The 16,547-nt window shown below is 46.4% G+C and overlaps 1 protein-coding gene across 1 annotated transcript in view; it reads left to right on the top strand.

Annotated features, from left to right (window-relative positions):
* LOC112235863 (ezrin) overlaps positions 1-15,490 on the top strand; it is a 41,725-nt gene extending 26,235 nt beyond the window's left edge. The window contains exons 9-14 of the mRNA XM_042325074.1: positions 620-783; positions 2,247-2,377; positions 8,310-8,470; positions 13,456-13,548; positions 14,169-14,417; positions 15,284-15,490. Of these exons, the coding sequence (XP_042181008.1) occupies positions 620-783; positions 2,247-2,377; positions 8,310-8,470; positions 13,456-13,548; positions 14,169-14,417; positions 15,284-15,448 (963 nt within the window). The 3' untranslated portion in view covers positions 15,449-15,490. The remainder of the gene's footprint in view (positions 1-619; positions 784-2,246; positions 2,378-8,309; positions 8,471-13,455; positions 13,549-14,168; positions 14,418-15,283) is intronic.
* Positions 15,491-16,547: the final 1,057 nt, after the last annotated feature.

Genomic DNA, 16,547 nt, shown 5'->3' with positions numbered 1-16,547 from the left:
ACATATATTCTCAGGATTTTGTGTTTTGAGACGCACCCTCGGCTGGGCATGAATAAGCGTGAGATTGAGAGCCTGGCTCTGTGCATGGGGAACCATGAGCTGAGATTACATGAAACGATTGAGGAAGCCAGATACCATCGAGGTGCAGCAGATGAAGACTAAGGCCAGGGAGGAGAAGCACCAGAAACAGATGGAAAGGTGAGAGAGACAGGACCACACCTTCACCTGAGTAGCATTGAGGACCACACCTTCACCTGATTACACAGGACCACGATTGAGATTCACCTGTACACGATTGAGATTGGACCACACCTTCACCTGTGAGAACAGGACCACACCTTCACCTGTGAGACAGGACCACACCTTCACCTGAGATTGAGGACCAGCGATTAAGATTGGGACCTGTCACCTGAATGAGAGAGCGATTGAGATTGAGAGTGTACATTGAGAATGAGACACCTTGAGAATGAAATAGCGATTGAGAATGACAGGACCACGATTAACCTTCACCTGTGAGAAACATTGAGAATGACCACGATTGACCTTCACCTGTAGCGCGAGGACCAGCGATTGACCTTCACCTGTACACAGTTTAATAAAACCCAACATATATTCTCAGGATTTTGTGTTTTACGCCCCTCGGCTGGGCATGAATAAGCGTATCCTGGCTCTGTGCATGGGGAACCATGAGCTATACATGAAACGCAGGAAGCCAGATACCATCGAGGTGCAGCAGATGAAGACTAAGGCCAGGGAGGAGAAGCACCAGAAACAGATGGAAAGGTAAGAGACAGGACCACACCTTCACCTGTACACAGGACCACACCTTCACCTGTACGCCTATGTAGATATTCCATAAAAAATCTTCCGTTTCCAGCTACAACATTAACAATGTCTACACTGTATTTCTGATCAATATGATATTATTTTAATGGACAAAAAATGTGCTCTTCTTTGAAAAACAAGGACATTTCTAGGTGACCCCAAACTTTTGAACAGTAGTGTATGTAAATAAGGTATCTGCTGTTTTTTTTCATACATTTGAAAAAAAATCTAAAAACCTGTTTTCACTTTGTCATTATAGGGTATTGTGATGTCATTATAGGGTATTGTGATGTCATTATGGGGTATTGTGTTGTCATTATGGGGTATTGTGATGTCATTATGGGGTATTGTGATGTCATTATGGGGTATTGTGATGTCATTATGGGGTATTGTGATGTCATTATGGGGTATTGTGATGTCATTATGGGGTATTGTGATGTCATTATGGGATATTGTGTGCAGATTCACGAGGAAAACATTATTTAATCAATTTAAGAATAAGGCTGTAACGTAACAAAATGTGGGAAAAGTGAAGAAGGGGTCTGAATACTTTCCAAAGTCTCTGTAGGTCACTTTTATTTAATGTAGAGATAGCATTTACTACCTCATGGACCCTGTGGAATACACAGCTCCGTCTATGAGTGGTTGTATTTCTACAGCTCCATCACTCAGCTTTATAGCAAACCTTTATGTCACAGCTTTATATAAAAGCTTTACAGCTAACAAGCATTAAAGTGTTACGAGTTTATTATCCAACGTCGCGTGGCGTAATGTGGCGTTCACTGTATAATTGTGTTTATGATGCTTGTGAACTGCTGGCTGTGCTGTGTGTCTTTGGTCTCTCACAAGTTACAATCCCTTCTCCTGTACCTGTACCCCATCTTCACCCTCCTGTACCTCACCTTCACCCTCCTGTACCTCACCTTCACCCTCCTGTACCTGATCTTCACCCTCCTGTACCTGATCTTCACCCTCCTGTACCTCACCTTCACCCTCCTGTACCTCACCTTCACCCTCCTGTACCTCACCTTCACCCTCCTGTACCCCACCAACACCCTCCTGTACCTCATCTTCACCCTTCTGCACCCCCACCTTCACCATCCTGTACCCCACCAACACCTTCCTGTACCTCATCTTCACCCTTCTGCACCCCCACCTTCACCATCCTGTACCCCACCAACACCCTCCTGTACCTCATCTTCACCCTTTCCTGTACCCCACCAACACCTTCCTGCACCCCCACCTTCACCATCCTGTACCCCACCAACACCTTCCTGTACCTCATCTTCACCATCCTGTACCCCGCTTTCACCTTATCTGTGAACTGCTGTCTGTACTGTGTGGCTTCCATGTCTCAGGAGTCGAACCAGGTTGAAGATACACCAATATAAAAAGTCACAATCACCTACTCCTGTTTTCAGGGCCCAGCTGGAGAATGAGAAGAAGAAACGGGAGGCCATGGAGAAAGAGAAGGATCAGATGGAGAGAGAGAAGCAGGACTTGATGCTGAGGCTGTACCAGTTTGAGGAGACAACCAAGAAGGCAGAGAGAGGTAAGGACATGTAATATGGGTAAGGAAGGTAGAGTGCACCACAGATTTCCAGACAGACATCCATCCTTCATAATCTAATCATTCATAGGAAAGCAGGGTGTGTCAGAGACTCCCTTCCTTCATAATCTAATCATTCATAGGAAGGCAGGGTGTGCCAGAGACTCCCTTCCTTCATAATCTAATTATTCATAGGAAGGCAGGGTGTGCCAGAGACTCCCTTCCTTCATTGTCTAATCATTCATAGACTTTATTGTCTGTAGAGATACTGCCATCAAATGTTGACTTGCTTCCCTGTCAGACGTCGGTTGCGTCCCAGTAGTATCTCCTTTCTCCTGAAGTGTACACTCGTTCACTACTTCCCAATCATATAAAATCATTGGATTGGTGGAGGCATAGACCGGTGGGAGTTTCCACCATATTTCTTAGCCAAATATCAAACCAGAGGGGAAGGGAACACTTTGGGATAAATTAGAGACAACAGCCTTGCTCTTTATCAGGCTGAGTGAAGTTGAAACTCGTGTATTAACTAGTCAGATCTTTGATTACAGAGGAATAATCAAGATAACCTTTTAACTAGTAGCATAGCTTGCCTTAATCCCCTACACTTCCCCTGGGTAAAGTGGACACAAACATATTATTCACTCTCAGTGGGAATTGAACCTACAACCTTGGTGTTGCTAGTGTCACTCTTTTACCAACTGAGCCATACAAGACCACCTCTACCCCACCTTCACCCTACTGTACCCCACCTTCACCCTCCTGTACCTCACCTTCACCCTCCTCTACCCCACCTACACCCTCCTCTACCCCACCTTCACCCTCCTCTACCCCACCTTCACCCTCCTCTACCCCACCTTCACTCTCCTCTACCCCACCTTCACCCTCATCTACCCCACCTTCACCCTCCTCTACCCCACCTTCACCCTCCTCTACCCCCCCACCTTCACCCTCATCTACCCCACCTTCACCCTCACCCCTCTACCCCACCTTCACTCTCCTCTACCCCACCTTCACCCTCCTCTACCGCACCTTCACTCTCCTCTACCCTACCTTCACCCTCCTCTACCCCACCTTCCCTCTACCCCACCTTCACCCTCCTCTACCCCACCTTTACCCTCCTCTACCCCACCCACCTTCACCCTCCTCTACCCCACCTTCACCTTCCTGTACCCGACCTTCACCCTCCTCTACCCCATTTTCACCCTCCTCTACCCACCTTCACCCTCCTCTACCCCACCTTCACCCTCCTGTACCCCACCTTCACTCTCCTGTACCCCATTTTCACCTTCCTGTACCCCACCTTCACCCTCCTCTACCCCACCTTCACTCTCCTGTACCTCATCTTCACCCTCCTCTACCCCACCTTCACCCTCCTCTACCCCACCTTCACTCTCCTCTACCCCACCTTCACTCTCCTCTACCCCACCTTCACCCTCCTCTACCCCACCTTCACTCTCCTCTACCCCACCTTCACCCTCCTCTACCCCACCTTCACCCTCCTCTACCCCACCTTCACCCTCCTGTACCCCACCTTCACCCTCCTCTACTGCACCTTCACCCTCCTGTACCCAACCTTCACCCTCCTGTACCCTTCAGAGTCTAATCATTTATAATTCATGAATATATATATACAGTTGAAGTCGGACATTTACATACACTTTAGCCAAATACATTTAAACTCAGTTTTTCACAATTCCTGACGTTTAATCCTAGAAATAATTCCCTGTTTTAGGTCATTTAGGATCACCACTTTATTTAAGAATGAGAAATGTTAGAATAATAGTAGAGAGAATGATTTATTTCAGCTTATATTTCTTTCATCACATTCCCAGTGGGTCAGAAGTTTACATACCCTCAATTACTATTTGGTAGCATTGCCTTTAAATTGTTTAACTTAGGTCAAACGTGTCAGGTAGCCTTCCACAAGCTTCCCACAATAAGTTTGGTGAAGTTTGGCCCATTCCTCCTGACAGTGCTGGTGTAACTGAGTCAGGTTTGTAGGCCTCCTTGCTCACACACACTTTTTCAGTTCTGCCCACAAATGTTCTATAGGATTGAGGTCAGGGCTTTGTGATGGCCACTCCCAATACCTTGACTTTGTTGTCCTTAAGCCATATTGCCACAACTTTGGAAGTATACTTGGGGTCATTGTCCATTTGGAAGACCCATTTGCGACCAAGCTTTAACTTCCTGACTGATGTGTTGAGATGTTGCTTCAATATATCCACATAATTTCCCTCCCTCCTGATGCCATCTATTTTGTGAAGTGCACCAGTCCCTCCTGCAACAAAGCACCCCCACAACATGATGCTGCCACCCCCGTGCTTCACGGTTGGGATGGTGTTCTTCGACTTGCAAGCCTCCCCCTTTTTCCTCCAAACATAATGGTGGTCTTTATGACCAAATAGTTATATTTTTGTTTAATCAGACCAGAGGATATTTCTCCAAAAAGTATGATCTTTGTCCTCATGTGCAGTTGCAAACCGTAGTGTGGCTTTTTTATGGCGGTTTTGGAGCAGTGGCTTCTTCCTTGCTGAGCGGCCTTTCAGGTTATGTCGATATAGGACTCGTTTTACTGTGGATATAGATACTTTTGTACCCGTTTCCTCCAGCATCTTCACAAGGTCCTTTACTGTTGTTATGGGATTGCTTTGCGCTTTTCACACCAAAGTACGTTCATCTCTAGGTGACAGAACGTGTCTCCTTCCTGAGCAGTATGACGGCTGCCTGGTCCCATGGTGTTTATACTTGCGTACTATTGTTTGTACAGATGAACGTGGTACCTTCAGGCGTTTGGAAATTGCTCCCAAGGATGAACCAGACTTGTGGAGGTCTACAATGTTTTTTCTGAGGTCTTGTCTGATTTCTTTTGATTTTCCCATGATGTCAAGCAAAGAGGCACTGAGTTTGAAGGTTGGCCTTGAAATACATCCACAGGTACACCTCCAATTGACGTCAATTAACCTATCAGAAGCTTCTAAAGCCATTACATCATTTTCTGGAATTTTCCAAGCTGTTTAAAGGCACAGTCAACTTAGTGTGCAGCATGTAAACTTCAGAATCACTGAAATTGTGATACAGTGAATTACAAGTGAAATAATCTGTCTGTAAGTTGTTGGAAAAATAACTTGTGTCATGCACAAAGTAGATGTCCTAACCGACTTGCCAAAACTATAGTTTGTTAACAAGAAATTTGTGAAGTGGTTGAAAAACGAGTTTTAATGACTCCAACCTAAATGTATGCAAACTTCTGACTTCAACTGTACACTGAACATAAATATAAACGCAACATGTAAAGTGTTTGTCCCGCATTTCATGAGCTGAAATAAAAGATCCCTGAAATGTTCCAGACTCACAAAAAATCTTATTTCTCTCCAATGTTGTATACATTTGTTTACAACCCTGTTAGTGAGTATTTCTCCTTTGCCAAGATAATCCATCCACCTGGCAGATCTGGCATATCAAAAAAGCTGATTTAATAGCACGATCCACAGGTGCACCTTGTGCTGGGTACAATAAAAGTTCACTCTAAATTATGCAGTTTTGTCACACAACACAATGACATCTCAAGTTTTGATGTGCAATTGGCTTGCTCACTGCAGGAATGTCCACCTGAGATCTTGCCAAAAAATGTCATGTTAATTTCTCCACCATAAGCCGTCTCCAATGTCGTTTTAGAGAATTTGGCATTATGTCCAACTGGCCTCACAACGGCAGACCATGAGAATGGCCTCATGTATGGCATCGTGTGGGCGAGCAGTTCGCTGATGTCAACGTTGTGAACAGAGTGCCCCGTGATGGCGGTGGGGTTATGGTATGGGCAGGCATAAGCTATGGACAACAAACACAATTGCATTTTATCGATGGCAATTTGAATGCACAGAGATACCGTGACGGGATCCTGAGGCCCATTGTCGTGCCATTCATCCGCCACCATCACCTCATGTTTCAGCATGATAATGCAAGGCCCCATGTCACAAGGATCTGTAGACAATCCCTGGAAGCTGAAAATGTCCCAGTTCTTCCTTAACCTGCATACTCACCAGACATGTCACCCGTTGATCATGTTTGGGATGCTCTGGATCGACCTGTACGACAGCGTGTTCCAGTTCCCGCCAATATCCAGCAACTTCCCACAGCCATTGAAGAGGAGTGGGACAACATTCCACAGGCCACAATCAACAGCCTGATCAACTCTATGTGAAGGAGATGTGTCGCGCTGCATGAGGCAAATGGGGGTCACACCAGATACTGACTGGTTTTCTGATCCACACCCCTACCTTTTTTTTAAAGGTATCTGTGACCAACAGATGCATGTCTGTATTCCCTTGTCATGTCAAAAGAATAGATTAGGGTCTAATTGATTTATTTCAATTAACTGATTTCTTTATATTCTTTATAACTGTAACTCAGTAAAATCTTTGAAATTGTTGCATGTTGCGTTTATATTTTTGTTCAGTATATATGAATATACACTGCTCAAAAAAATAAAGGGAACACTAAAATAACACATCCTAGATCTGAATGAATGAAATATTCTTATTAAATACTTTTTTCTTTACCTAGTTGAATGTGCTGACAACAGAATCACACAAAAATTATCAATGGAAATCAAATTTATCAACCCATGGAGGTCTGCATTTGGAGCCACACTCAAAATGAAAGTGGAAAACCACACTACAGGCTGATCCAACTTTGATGTAATGTCCTTAAAACAAGTCAAAATGAGGCTCAGTAGTGTGTGTGGCCTCCACGTATCTGTATGACCTCCCTACAACGCCTGGGCATGCTCCTGATGAGGTGGCGGATGGTCTCCTGAGGGATCTCCTCCCAGACCTGGACTAAAGCATCTGCCAACTCCTGGACAGTCTGTGGTGCAACGTGGCGTTGGTGGATGGAGCGAGACATGATGTCCCAGATGTGCTCAATTGGATTCAGGTCTGGGGAACGGGCAGGCCAGTCCATAGCATCAATGCCTTCCTCTTGCAGGAACTGCTGACACACTCCAACCACATGAGGTCTAGCATGGTCTTGCATTAGGAGGAACCCAGGGCCAACCGCACCAGCATATGGTCTCACAAGGGGTCTGAGGATCTCATCTCGGTACCTAATGGCAGTCAGGCTACCTCTGGCGAGCACATGGAGGGCTGTGCGGCCCCTCAAAGAAATGCCATCCCACACCATGCCTGACCCACCGCCAAACCGGTCATGCTGAAGGATGTTGCAGGCAGCAGAACGTTCTCCCCGGCGTCTCCAGACTGTCACGTCTGTCACATGTGCTCAGTGTGAACCTGCTTTCAACTGTGAAGAGCACAGGGCGCCAGTGGCGAATTTGCCAATCTTGGTGTTCTCTGGCAAATGAAAAACGCCCTCATACCACCCTCCTGCACGCAGTGTTGGGCTGTAAGCACAACTGTGGACTGGCCGTCTCGGGCCCTCATACCACTCATGCTACCACTGGAGAGCTGCACTACCTGAGAAAGTCTCACCGCCAGCATTCAAAGTGACCAAAACATCAGCCAGGAAGCATAGGAACTGAGAAGTGGTCTGGTCCCCACCTGTAGAACCACTCCTTTATTGGGGGTGTCTTGCTAATTTCCTATAATTTCCACCTGTTGTCTATTCCATTTGCACAACAGCATGTGAAATGTATTGTCAATCAGTGTTGCTTCCTAAGTGGACAGTTTGATTTCACAGACATGTGATTGACTTGGAGTTACATTGTGCTGTTTAAGTGTTCCCTTTATTTTGTTGAGCAGTGTATAATGAGCACGTCCCATTATTGGGACAGATATATATATATATATATATATATATATATATAAGTGTGATTGACTTGGAGTTACATTGTGTTGTTTAAGTGTTCCCTTTATTTTTTTGAACAGTGTATATACATATGTATTTAAATATAATGTCTGTCTGTCTATAACAGAACTGCAGGAGCAGCTGGAGAGAGCTATCCGTCTGGAAGAGGAGAGGAGGAGGGTGGAGCAGGATGCAGCCAGGCTGGAGGCTGAGAGACAGGCTGCTCTCCTGGCCAAAGACGAGCTGGCCAGGCAGGCCGTGATTCAGCTAGAGAGTCAGGAACAGCTGGTGAGTACACTGGGATGAGTTAGGAACAGCTGGTGAGTACACTGGGATGAGTCAGGAACAGTTGGTGAGGACACTGGGATGAGTTAGGAACAGCTGGTGAGGACACTGGGATGAGTCAGGAACAGTTGGTGAGGACACTGGGATGAGTCAGGAACAGCTGGTGAGTACACTGGGATGAGTCAGGAACAGCTGGTGAGTACACTGGGATGAGTCAGGAACAGTTGGTGAGGACACTGGGATGAGTCAGGAACAGCTGGTGAGGACACAGGGATGAGTTAGGAACAGCTGGTGAGGACACTGGGGTGAGTTAGGAACAGTTGGTGAGGACACTGGGATGAGTCAGGAACAGCTGGTGAGGACACAGGGATGAGTTAGGAACAGCTGGTGAGGACACGGGGATGAGTTAGGAACAGCTGGTGAGGACACTGGGGTGAGTTAGGAACAGCTGGTGAGGACACTGGGGTGAGTCAGGAACAGCTGGTGAGGACACTGGGATGAGTTAGGAACAGCTGGTGAGGACACAGGGATGAGTCAGAGACAGCTGGTGAGGACACTGGGATGAGTCAGAGACAGCTGGTGAGGACACAGGGATGAGTTAGGAACAGCTGGTGAGGACACGGGGATGAGTTAGGAACAGCTGGTGAGGACACTGGGGTGAGTTAGGAACAGCTGGTGAGGACACTGGGGTGAGTCAGGAACAGCTGGTGAGGACACTGGGATGAGTCAGAGACAGCTGGTGAGGACACTGGGATGAGTTAGGAACAGCTGGTGAGAACACTGGGATGAGTCAGGAACAGCTGGTGAGGACACTGGGATGAGTCAGGAACAGCTGGTGAGGACACTGGGATGAGTCAAGAGGACTTCTGTATAAATGCTTGATGTTCTGGTCAAATTAGGGCTGGGAGTCGATTCCCAAAGTAATTGATTCCCGGTTCCTTGAGAATACGCAAACATCAATGACATCACCCTGCCCCGATCCACCTGTTCTCAGCCCTCTTCTTCCTCTTCTTCTTCTTCGACTCTCTAGGCTGCAGATTGGATTTTATAATGACGTATGTTTTTACCCCCAACACCACTTTCCATCAATTTGTATAGCAGACCCTCATGCCAAATTGAGTCTGAAGCTTTTTTGAAATCAACAAAGCATGAGAAGACTTTGCCTTTGTTTTGGTTTGTTTGTTTGTCAGTTAGGGTGTGCAGGGTGAATATGTGGTCTGTTGTACGGTAATTTGGCAAAAAGCCAATTTGACATTTGCTCAGTACATTGTTTTCACTGAGGAAATGTACGAGTCTGCTGTCAATGATAATGCAGAGGACTTTCCCAAGGTTACTGTTGACACATATCCCTCAGTAGTTATTGGGGTCAAATTTGTCTCCACTTTTGGGGTGATCAGTCCTTGGTTCCAAATATTGGGGAAGATGCCAGCTGAGGATGATGTTAAAGAGTTTAAGTATAGCCAAATGGAATTTGTGGTCCGTATATTTCATAATTTAATTTAGGATACCATCAACCCCACAGGCCTTTTTGGGTTGGAGGGTTTGTATTTTGTCCTGTAGTTCATTCAAGGTAATTGGAGAATCCAGTGGGTTCTGGAATCCAGTGGGTTCTGGAATCCAGTGTGTTCTGGAATCCAGTGTGTTCTGGAATCCAGTGGGTTCTGGTAGTATTTAATAGTTGATTCTAAGATCTGTGTTTGATCATGTATATGTTTTTGCTGTTTGTTCTTTGTTAAAGAGCCAATCAGATTGGAGAAGTGGTTTATCCACACATCTCCATTTTGGATAGATAACTCTTGATGGTGTTGTTCATTTAGTGTTTTCCAATTTTCCCAGAAGTGGTTAGATTATATGGATTTTTCAATTACATTGAGCTGATTTCTGACGTGCTGTTCCTTCTTTTTCCGTAGTGTATTTCTGTATTGTTTAAGTGATTCACCATAGTGAAGGCGAAGGTTATCTGGGTCTCTATGTTTTTGGTTGGACAGGTTTCTACATTTTTTCTTAGATTTTTGCATTCTTCATCAAACCATTTGTCATTGTTGTTAAGGTGGCGCAATACACTGCTAAGATCTGACACCTTTTTTCTCTCTCTCACTCTCTGTCTCTCTCTCTCTCTCTCTCTCTCTCTGTCTCTCTAGGCTGCAGAGCTGGCAGAGTACACTGCTAAGATCTGACACCTTTTCTCTCTCTCTCTCTCTCTCTCTCTCTGTCTCTCTAGGCTGCAGAGCTGGCAGAGTATACTGCTAAGATCTGACACCTTTTCTCTCTCTCTCACTCTCTCTCTCTCTCCCTCTCTACCCCTCTCTCTCTCTACCTCTCTCTCTCTCTCTCTGTCTCTCTAGGCTGCAGAGCTGACAGAGTACACTGCTAATATCTGACACCTTTTCTCTCTCTCTCACTAGGCTGCAGAGCTGACAGAGTACACTGCTAATATCTGACACCTTTTCTCTCTCTCTCACTAGGCTGCAGAGCTGGCAGAGTACACTGCTAAGATCTGACACCTTTTCTCTCTCTCTCTCTCTCTGTCTCTCTAGGCTGCAGAGCTGGCAGAGTACACTGCTAAGATCTGACACCTTTTCTCTCTCTCTCACTAGGCTGCAGAGCTGGCAGAGTACACTGCTAATATCTGACACCTTTTCTCTCTCTCTCACTAGGCTGCAGAGCTGGCAGAGTACACTGCTAATATCTGACACCTTTTCTCTCTACCTCTCTCTCTCTGTCTCTCTCACTAGGCTGCAGAGCTGGCAGAGTACACTGCTAATATCTGACACCTTTTTCTCTCTCTCTCTCTCTCTCTCACTAGGCTGCAGAGCTGGCAGAGTACACTGCTAATATCTGACACCTTTTCTCTCTCTCTCTCTCTGTCTCTCTAGGCTGCAGAGCTGGCAGAGTACACTGCTAATATCTGACACCTTTTCTCTCTCTCTCTCTCTCTCTCTCTCTCTCTCACTAGGCTGCAGAGCTGGCAGAGTACACTGCTAATATCTGACACCTTTTCTCTCTCTCTCACTAGGCTGCAGAGCTGGCAGAGTACACTGCTAATATCTGACACCTTTTCTCTCTCTCTCACTAGGCTTCAGAGCTGGCAGAGTACACTGCTAAGATCTGACACCCTTTCTCTCTCTCTCTAGGCTGCAGAGCTGGCAGAGTACACTGCTAATATCTGACACCTTTTCTCTCTCTCTCACTAGGCTGCAGAGCTGGCAGAGTACACTGCTAAGATCTGACACCTTTTCTCTCTCTCTCACTAGGCTGCAGAGCTGACAGAGTACACTGCTAATATCTGACACCTTTTCTCTCTCTCTCTCTCTCTCTCTCTCTCACTAGGCTGCAGAGCTGGCAGACTACACTGCTAATATCTGACACCTTTTCTCTCTCTCTACCTCTCTCTCTCACTAGGCTGCAGAGCTGACAGAGTACACTGCTAAGATCTGACACCTTTTCTCTCTCTCTCTCCCTCTCTCTCTCTCACTAGGCTGCAGAGCTGGCAGAGTACACTGCTAATATCTGACACCTTTTCTCTCTCTCTCACTAGGCTGCAGAGCTGGCAGAGTACACTGCTAAGATCTGACACCTTTTCTCTCTCTCTCTCACTAGGCTGCAGAGCTGGCAGAGTACACTGCTAAGATCTGACACCTTTTCTCTCTCTCTCACTAGGCTGCAGAGCTGGCAGAGTACACTGCTAAGATCTGACACCTTTTCTCTCTCTCTCACTAGGCTGCAGAGCTGGCAGAGTACACTGCTAAGATCTGACACCTTTTCTCTCTCTCTCTAGGCTGCAGAGCTGACAGAGTACACTGCTATTATCTGACACCTTTTCTCTCTCTCTACCCCTCTCTCTCTCTCTCTCTCTCTCTCACTAGGCTGCAGAGCTGACAGAGTACACTGCTAAGATCTGACACCTTTTCTCTCTCTCTCTCTCTCTCTCCCTCTCTCTCTCTCACTAGGCTGCAGAGCTGGCAGAGTACACTGCTAATATCTGACACCTTTTCTCTCTCTCTACCCCCCTCTCTCTCTCTCTCTCTCTCTCTCTCACTAGGCTGCAGAGCTGACAGAGTACACTGCTAAGATCTGACACCTTTTCTCTCTCTCTCTCCCTCTCTCTCTCTCACTAGGCTGCAGAGCTGGCATAGTACACTGCTAATATCTGACACCTTTTCTCTCTCTCTCACTAGGCTGCAGAGCTGGCAGAGTACACTGCTAAGATCTGACACCTTTTTCTCTCTCTCTTACTAGGCTGCAGAGCTGGCAGAGTACACTGCTAAGATCTGACACCTTTTCTCTCTCTCTCACTAGGCTGCAGAGCTGGCAGAGTACACTGCTAATATCTGACACCTTTTCTCTCTCTCTCTCTCACTAGGCTGCAGAGCTGGCAGAGTACACTGCTAATATCTGACACCTTTTCTCTCTCTCTACCCCCTCTCTCTCTCTCTCTCTCTCTCTCTCACTAGGCTGCAGAGCTGACAGAGTACACTGCTAAGATCTGACACCTTTTCTCTCTCTCTCTCTCTCCCTCTCTCTCTCTCTCTAGGCTGCAGAGCTGACAGAGTACACTGCTAAGATCTGACACCTTTTCTCTCTCTCTCTCCCTCTCTCTCTCTCACTAGGCTGCAGAGCTGGCAGAGTACACTGCTAATATCTGACACCTTTTCTCTCTCTCTCACTAGGCTGCAGAGCTGGCAGAGTACACTGCTAAGATCTGACACCTTTTCTCTCTCTCTCTTACTAGGCTGCAGAGCTGGCAGAGTACACTGCTAAGATCTGACACCTTTTCTCTCTCTCTCACTAGGCTGCAGAGCTGGCAGAGTACACTGCTAATATCTGACACCTTTTCTCTCTCTCTCTCTCCCTCTCTCTCTCACTAGGCTGCAGAGCTGGCAGAGTACACTGCTAATATCTGACACCTTTTCTCTCTCTCTCACTAGGCTGCAGAGCTGGCAGAGTACACTGCTAATATCTGACACCTTTTCTCTCTCTCTCACTAGGCTGCAGAGCTGGCAGAGTACACTGCTAAGATCGCCCTGCTGGAGGAGGCCAAGAGGGTCCAGGAAGAAGAGGCTGAAACATGGCAGAGCAGGGTGAGTTTCCTTCCCTTGGGCACCATCAGCATGTCCTCATACACTTCAACTCTGAGGGATCAACTGAACGTGAACGCTAAACCATAGCGATCCTAGCCAGCCACTGTTAATGCAAAAAAAGGGCTTTATGAATCAATTTGATTGAATTATTGATAGATTTGAACATTTACCACCTTCACAAGTGCAGTCTCAGTGCTATGATGGGGTCTAAAACCAGACTGAAGCATTTCGTAAACATTGTTTGTCTTCAGGAAGGCAGTAAGTTGCTGCGCAACAGCCTTTTCCAACATTTTTGAGAGGAATGAAAGATTCGATATAGGCCGATAGTTTTTTATATTTTCTGGGTCAAGGTTAGGCTTTTTCAAGAGAGGCTTTATTACTGCCACTTTTAGTGAGTTTGGTACACATCCGGTGGATGTGAGAGCCGTTTATTATGTTCAACATAGGAGGACCAAGCACAGGAAGCAGCTCTTTCAGTAGTTTAGTTGGAATAGGGTCCAGTAGGCAGCTTGAAGGTTTAGAGGCCATGATTATTTTCATCATTGTGTCAAGAGATATAGTACTAAACCCTTTTCCATCTCTCTCTCTCTCTCTCTCTCTCTCTCTCTCTCTCTCTCCAGGCTAGGGAGGTACAGGAGGATCTTCTGAAGACTAAGGAGGAGCTTCACCTGGTAATGGCCGCCCCCGCTGCCATCCCAGCCCCTCCCTCACCTGACAGCAGCGACAGCAGCCACAGTGACCAGGAGGAAAGCGAGGAGAACAGCACATACAGCGCTGAGCTGCAGCAGCAGGACATCAACGACCACCGGGAGGAGGAGGAGCGTGTTACCGAGGCCGAGAAGAACAAACGCATTCAGGCACAACTAATGGTGAGTCTCAGTCCATCTGGGGCGCTGTGGTCTCTGGGGCGCTGTGGGCTGTGGTCTCTGGGGCGCTGTGGTCTCTGGGGCGCTGTGGGCTGTGGTCTCTGGGGCGCTGTGGTCTCTGGGGCGCTGTGGGCTGTGGTCTCTGGTGGGCTGTGGTCTCTGGGGCCCTGTGGTCTCTGGGGCCCTGTGGTCTCTAGGGCCCTGTGGTCTCTGGGGCCCTGTGGGTTGTGGTCTCTAGGGCCCTGTGGTCTCTGAGGCCCTGTGGGTTGTGGTCTCTAGGGCCCTGTCGTCTCTGGGGCCCTGTGGGCTGTGGTCTCTTGTGGGCTGTGGCCTCTGGGGCCCTGTGGGCTGTGGTCTCTGGTAGGCTGTGGTCTCTGGGGCCCTGTAGTCTCTAGGGCCCTGTGGTCTCTAGGGCCCTATGGGAAATAGCCTTCTACTTAGGATGCAGCCAATGCTTTTAAAGTAACTGCTCAGTGTTTCCAGAGTTCTGTGAAATATGACCTAATTACTTACGATACGAGTGAAATAGTTTTCCTTCCATTTAAAAAAAAAGTATTCTAAAAAGCAGCTTTTTATATGTTGGAATGGTGTGGGCATATACCGGTCATTAAAAATATTCATGCAGGTAGACCGCTGATTGGCCAGCTCATCCTCCTCAGGGAGATGACATCATGTTCTATGAGGAAATGTCAAGCATTATTAAAATTATCTGTTTGAGGGGGGGTTAATGTGTTTTTCTCCAATTTATGCTTTGTACAAAAAATACAAATATAGAACAAGTCAACAACATTATTTGTGTACGAGTTAAGAGACTATGAACTTTTAAAAGTGAGATTTTTTTACTGGGCGGTTACCCTTTCTGTCTGCAGTCCCTGAGTGCTGACCTGGCCGAGACTAGAGACGACACCATGAAGACCCAGAACGACCTGCTCCACACGGAGAACGTCCGCGCTGGCCGAGACAAGTACAAGACCCTGCGGCAAATCCGTATGGGTAACACCAAACAGAGAGTGGACGAGTTTGAATCCTTGTAGACCACAGAGAGAGAGAGGGGGGGGGAGAGAGAGGGAGAGAGGGAGAGAGAGAGAGAGAGAGAGAGAGGGAGAGAGAGACAGACAGACAGACAGACAGACAGACAGAGAGAGGGGGGAGAGAGGGAGAGAGAGAGAGAGAGAGAGAGAGAGGGAGAGAGAGTGAGAGAGGGGGGGAGAGAGAGAGAGGGAGGGAGAGGAAGAGATGGAGTAAGTGAGAGACAGAGATGGAAAGAGAGAGGGAGAGAGAGACTGAGATGGAGAGAGAGGGAGAGAGAGACTGAGATGGAGAGAGAATGGTCCTGGAGAAAACTTTCAAACAAGAAACCGTACCTTGTTAGTCCATAGGAAGCTTTGGTAGAAGTAATACCGCTCACTGTTAAGCAAGGACCTAAATATCTCCAACTCCAACAGTAATCTCATTGAGAAAAGTCACAGTATCACACCGACTGAGAGATAAAGTTTAGAACATTCTAAAAACGACAACATATAACATTTTAGATCAGAGATAGTGTTGCCCTTTTTTTTTAAATAAAAAAATAACTGATCATGAAACAAAGTAGTAACTATTTAAAAAAAAATGTTTTATCCAAACTCTGATAAGAAATAATTCTTAAAGAGAAAATGAATGCTTCCTCATTTTAATGACGCGTCGTTTTGTCTCTTCAATAGATATAGCTAGGAGGGGAAAGAGAGCAAGTTGTTTTCTATGATCATTATTTACAAATGATTCACTGATACACCATACTGTCAACATGCATTGGTGTGTGTGTATGTGGTTCAAATGAACCGTACATTGCTATATTTAAAAAAAAAAAAACTATGGTAGCTTCTTCCGTAATCAGTGTCTTCACAAGACCCTGACTCTATCTATACATACCAAAATAAAAATGATTGAATGCACGTTAGAAATATATTGATTACCAATCATATGTGATTACACAATGACTTAAGTAAAGAAATGACTCAGTAGGTTGTATTGATCAGAAGAGGGTGCTGAGTGTCACTCCTTCCTTTGATATAGGATGTATCCCAGATCCCAGCCCCTTTATAGTGCCCTACATTCACCAGAGCCCACCCTGTCCCCTTTATAGTGCCCTAC

This window comes from Oncorhynchus tshawytscha, linkage group LG08 (assembly GCF_018296145.1).
Source record: "Oncorhynchus tshawytscha isolate Ot180627B linkage group LG08, Otsh_v2.0, whole genome shotgun sequence".
NCBI lineage: Eukaryota > Metazoa > Chordata > Actinopteri > Salmoniformes > Salmonidae > Oncorhynchus > Oncorhynchus tshawytscha.
The sequence above is the reverse complement of the archived record's forward strand: the minus strand, read 5'-3'. Positions and strand labels throughout refer to the sequence as shown.